General features: G+C 55.9%; 2 protein-coding genes across 2 annotated transcripts; both read left to right on the top strand.

Annotated features, from left to right (window-relative positions):
• Window positions 1-292: 292 nt before the first annotated feature.
• Window positions 293-4054, top strand: JN550_004016 (uncharacterized protein; the record flags this gene model as incomplete). Its single annotated transcript, XM_049315485.1, has 6 exons — window positions 293-382; window positions 613-691; window positions 855-1321; window positions 1401-2775; window positions 2831-3823; window positions 3879-4054. The coding sequence occupies 6 exons, from the start codon at window positions 293-295 to the stop codon at window positions 4052-4054; spliced, it is 3180 nt and encodes a 1059-aa protein (XP_049174038.1).
• Window positions 4055-5249: 1195 nt separating this feature from the next.
• On the top strand, window positions 5250-5729 carry JN550_004015 (uncharacterized protein; the record flags this gene model as incomplete). The annotated part of the gene is made up of 1 exon (XM_049315484.1): window positions 5250-5729. One exon carries the CDS (start codon window positions 5250-5252, stop codon window positions 5727-5729), a length of 480 nt encoding a protein of 159 aa, XP_049174037.1.
• Window positions 5730-5747: the final 18 nt, after the last annotated feature.

Here is a 5747-nt window from a genome sequence, read left to right as displayed (position 1 = left end):
CCATTGATTTTCGCTGGCAAAAAACCAAAATACGTACACAAGGTTTTGAATGTACCTGACCTGGCGCCTGAAGGAAATATTCACTTGCGTGAGGCCCAGATACATCGCATGCCTTTTTTTTCCTCCCCCGAGCTGAACCACACCTACACCAAGTTTTTTCCCTCCCCCCTTGACCTTCACCCTATCGCCGAACCCGGTTGACGGGCACACACCCTCCCCCATTGCGTGCCATTCTCATTGAACCTCGAGTCCCCCCCCCCCTCTCTGTGCTCTTCGCTCGTCGGCCGGCAGCATGAACGTCGACGCCATCAGGAGTCGCATCGTCGCGACGCTGTCCCCTGATACCAACGTGCGACGGGCCGCCGAACTCGAGCTCAAGTCGGTACGTGCTGAAAGAATGAATGAGTGGATGGATGACCGAACCGCTGCCCCCCTCCGCCTCCGGCCCGCTCTGTCCTGTCCTGCCCTGCCTGCAATGCAAATCTGTAGAGCCAGAGCCAGAGCCAGGGCCAGAACCAGGGCCAGAACCAGGGCCGGGCCCACGATGGCATCGGATCGGGGTTCGTGTGATTCGGGGACTGGGATTCGCTTTGCTCACACGCGTTCACACAGGCCGAGACACACGCCGGTTTCTGCGATGTCCTGCTCGATATCCTCGCAGCCGAGGCCGAGGACGCCGTGCGCCTTTCAAGTACGTTCACGTCATCCCCGTCATCACATCACATTACCACCGGAAAACACCTACGCCCACCTCCTATTCTTCCCACCGCCTCATAGCATATACTATATTACCCCCCTTAGTCGCGTCTCTACGCGCTCGTCATAGAGACTAACTCCTGGCTCACCGCCTGTAGCCGTCATCTACCTCAAGAACCGGACGAACCGCGCCTGGGCGAAAAGCGACCACTACCCCGACGAGTCCCTCATAGCCGAAGATGAGAAGCAAAGATTCCGCGACCGCATACTGCCCATCCTGGCAGCCTCCCATGGCCCCGTCCGCCAGCAGTTGCTGCAGATGATCCAGCGCATCCTGCACTTTGACTTTCCGGGCAAGTGGCCCAGCTTTATGGACGTCACCCTGCAGCTGCTGCACGCCAACAATGCGCCCTCGGTCCTCGCTGGCCTCCAGTGCCTGCTTGTCACATGCCGTGCGTATCGCTTCAAGGGGAACCAGGACCCCAGCAGGAACGAGTTTGACAACATCGTCGAGGCTTCTTTCCCCCGCCTGTTGGAAGTATGCAACGAGCTGGTGAACCAGGAGAGCGAGGAGGCCGGCGAGATGCTGCACATTGCCCTCAAGGCTTACAAGCACGCCACCTGGGTAGGACAATCCCCCACCCCACGCGGGACCGCATTGCTCAAGGCAAACCGAGAGACTAACGGATGACGTGAATTTATAGTTGGAGCTGTCGAGCTTCCTCAGACAACCGCAGGTCAACATTGGTTGGTGCACCGTTTTCCTCCACACCATTGCGAAGGCGGCTCCCGCCACCGCCATGTCGGAGGACCTCGACGAGAGGGAACGCAACCACTGGTGGAAGGCCAAGAAGTGGGCTTACTTCAACCTGAACAGGCTGTGGATTAGACATGGCAACCCCAGTGCCGTCTCGACGCAGACCGACGAACACAAGGCCTTCGCCAAGGACTTCACCGCAACCGTGGCCCCCGAGATCCTGAAGCACTACTTGCAGGAGATCGAGAAGTGGGTGGCCAAGACGGCCTGGCTGAGCAAGCCGTGCTTGTCTTATACGCTGGTGTTCCTCGATGAGTGCTGTCGTCCCAAGGAGATGTGGCCCCACTTGAAGCCACACCTGACCAACCTCGTCACCCATCTGGTGTTCCCCGTCATGTGCCTCACCCAGGAGGATGTTGAGAAGTTCGAGGACGAGCCGGAGGAGTACCTTCACCGCAAGCTCAGCTTCTACGAAGAGGTCTCGTCGCCAGATGTCGCCGCCACAAATTTCTTGGTGACCTTGACCAAGGTCCGGAGAAAGCAAACGTTCGAGCTCCTCAAGTTCATCAACGAGGTTGTCAGTGAATACGAGGCTGCGGCCGAAGGTGCCAAGAGCCACATCGCCAAGGAGGGCGCTCTGCGCATGATTGGGACGCTGGCGCCGGTCCTTCTCGGGAAGAAGAGCCCCATCGCTGATCAGGTCGAGTACTTCCTGGTCCGCTACGTGTTCCCTGATTTCAAGAGCTCTCAAGGATTCCTCCGCGCCCGGGCTTGCGATACTATCGAGAAGTTCGAACAGCTCAACTTCAAGGATCAGAACAACCTGCTTCTCATCTATCGCCACATCCTCGACTGCATGGCCGACACAGACCTCCCTGTGCGGGTCACCGCCGCCTTGGCTCTGCAACCCCTGATTCGTCACGATGCCATCCGGATTAGCATGCAGCAGAGCATCCCAACCATCATGCAGCAGCTGCTCAAGCTGGCCAATGAGTGCGATATCGACGCTCTCGCCAACGTGATGGAGGACTTCGTCGAGGTTTTTGCTGCCGAGCTGACTCCTTTTGCCGTGGCTCTTAGTGAGCAGCTGCGGGACACGTATCTGCGTATTGTGCGCGAGCTCCTCGATAAGAACGCTGCTAAGGGCGACGACGACGGCGAGTATGGCGACTACTTGGACGACAAGAGCATCACGGCTCTTGGTGTTCTGCAGACTATTGGCACACTCATCCTCACCCTGGAGAGCACGCCGGATGTTCTTTTGCACATCGAGGCTGTCCTCATGCCTGTAATCCAGATCACCCTGGAGAACAAACTTTACGGTATGTGAACCTCCATTTATGCCTAGAAGTGCCAGTACTAACATAGTAATGACAGATCTCTACAATGAAGTTTTCGAGATCATTGACTCGTGTACCTTCGCCGCCAAGAGCATCTCCGGAACCATGTGGCAAGCGTTTGAGTTGATCCATAACACGTTCAAGTCTGGCGCCGAGCTGTACCTGGAGGATATGCTCCCTGCATTGGACAACTTTGTTCAGTATGGCGCCCCCCACCTGGCTCAGAAGCCCGAGTATGTCGCAGCTCTCTATGGCATGGTCTCGGACATGTTCGAGGATCAAAAGGTCGGCGGTGTCGATCGCATCTGCGCATGCAAGCTGGCCGAGGCCATGATGTTGAGCCTGCGTGGCCATATCGATCAGTCCGTGACCGGCTTCATCACCATGGCCATGACTGTGCTGAGTGGACACGATGTCAAAGTCAAGTCTTACAAGATCCATCTTATGGAGATGGTCATCAACGCGGTCTACTACAACCCCATGCTCAGTCTGGCTGTCCTGGAGGCCAAGGGGTGGACAAATAAGTTCTTCAGCCTATGGTTTGGTAGCATGGACAGCTTCAGCCGGGTCCACGACAAGAAGCTTTGCATCGTCGCCATCGTGTCGCTGCTCAGCCTCAACCCTGATCAGATCCCTCAGAGCGTGCAGACCGGCTGGCCTAGGCTGCTGCAAGGCATCACGATTCTCTTCAGAACCCTGCCCAGTGCCATGAAGGCTAGAGATGAGGCATTGAAGGATGACTACACCTTCGATGCCGGTAGCTACGATTACGAGGATGAAGATGAGTGGGCCGAGGAAGACACCAACTGGCAGACCGAGGAGAAGACAGAAGAGGACTCCCAGGAAGCTCGTGATGAGAGCACCGCATATCTCGAGTTCTTGAATGAAGAGGCTGCCAAGTTCAGCCGCTTGGAGTCCCAATACAAGGAAATTGATGACTCGGATGACGATCTTGGCGAGGACAGCGTCCTTTTGGAATCACCTCTCGACAAGCTAGAGCCGTATCAGCTTTTCAGGGGTTCGTTGATGAGTAAGTGGACTTGCCTGTGTTTTTCCTGGTCGACAGAGAACTAACGCTATTGCAGGACTACAGCAGGAACAGCCTCAGCTGTACAGCACCCTTACTGCGCCTCTCACTGCTGATGACCAGGCAGTCATTCAAGGAGCCATCAACCAGGCTGAGGTGAACGCTCAGGCGGCCCTTCAGCTTGCAGCTCAAGCCGCTCAGAACCCTCCATCCGCCAATGGTGGTGTCAACTAGGTGGACACCATTTCGAGGTCGACGCAAAACAAATTAAGGAAGGGACTTTTGCTTTCTCAAAAGCAACACCTGTTGCGAGTATGCTATCCTTTGAATAGGCGAGGGCGACTGTAGGTAAAGAGTCGCTGTTGGATGGTTATCCAGCGCCACCTGAACGGGCATCCCGTTAGCTCTACGGACAGAAATCAGACGCGGTATAGTGCGTCACGAGACTTGGTACTCGATGGGCCTGTGCTACGGCCAACATGGCACTTTTATAATTCAGCCAACACAACAAGGTAAGGACAATGGAGAGTGGGGCAAAATAAACTTAGCCTGAGGCCCTAGATGGCGGGATGGAACGCAAACAACAGATGAGTAGCGCCTCCAAGAGAACGCTGTACTATGACACTATGACGGCTTCGGAGTTATTAGGGGATGGACGGGTGGAGGCCTGCACGATGATGGGTGTCCAATGGTATACTGCCAGAAAGATTTAGAACGTGCAAACAAATATTCCCCCCAGATCGTTTGACGAATTGCATTTTTTCCCTCGATCCCCAGCCACCTTGATTTGTGTCTTCTGATGTAAGCTCGGGTGGTAGCAAAAGCGCACCTTGCACTGCAATTATCTGCTGTAAACTTGATACATCATTCCAGGTTCAACGGTAGTCACCAATGCGGTTTCACAACGCAGCGGCAAAAGCACACGGCGCGCGGATATATAAATATCATCTAGACTGATGTAAAGGGTTCACACGAATGCTGACTACCTAGACACTTGGGTCAACTCATACCTTTTCACTCAACCTCCCATTCCTGTGCTGATATAGAGGTTAGAAGGCTTCCAAAAAGGGGGCATTGCCCTATCTGATACCCACAGCCCAATCATATTTCGTATACAACAGCTTTCATGTGGCCGTCGCACGAGCAATGACGGTGAGAGACCCAAGAAAGGAGTATGTATTCCAACAATGCATGCCTCTTGGGTACTCGGTCCAAAGCTCCCCACCCTATTGTTGTGAATAAAGAGTGCCATCGTTGGCCCCGCGGGGTTTGTGACGAGACAGACAAAGGCATTCATTCAGCCCTGGCTCAGCGGTTCGATAGTTCGATGCGGATTCATTCCCCAGCCGAGGATATAAGCAGCCTGGCGCTGAATGAAGCCCCCCGGCCAGACCGTGAACTCCTCGTGCCGGACATTTTGAGCATCGTCATGACAACCCAACGGTTTCAGTCAGAGCTCTTGCTATGCCTCCCTAACCACCCCAGGGCAGTCCTGGACCACGTCCTGTACGATGAGCTCGAGCGAGGCACCGGGGAGAAGCCCGAGCTCCGCGCCACGACCAAGGTCTCCAACCCCAAGTCCGGCTGCTTCGGTATCTGCACCAACGTGCACGCGGCAGGGGACGTCCACGGTCCCCTGGTCCAGCAGGAGTGGCTGTGGTCGCACGGCAGCAGATGTAGGTGTCTCGTCCGTGGCAGGAAGGGCCACTGCTCCTCGAATCCGGCGCCCGCGGCTCTGGTGCGACACAGGGACGAGATGGTAAGTCAGGGCGCCATCTGCGCCCGCGGGTCGTGGGCCCTGCTCGTCCGGCTGGCGTTGGGCATGGAGGTCGACGCCGAACTGCGGATGGGCTCCGGAGCGGTGGCCCTCGAGAGAGTAAGAGCGTGGTTATCCTCGTTGAAGGAATGATTGAATCCCGTCTAGGTC

The sequence above is a fragment of the Neoarthrinium moseri genome (genome assembly GCF_022829205.1).
Source record: "Neoarthrinium moseri strain CBS 164.80 chromosome Unknown scaffold10_Wmoseri_CBS_16480, whole genome shotgun sequence".
Taxonomy (NCBI): domain Eukaryota; kingdom Fungi; phylum Ascomycota; class Sordariomycetes; order Amphisphaeriales; family Apiosporaceae; genus Neoarthrinium; species Neoarthrinium moseri.
The sequence above is the reverse complement of the archived record's forward strand: the minus strand, read 5'-3'. Positions and strand labels throughout refer to the sequence as shown.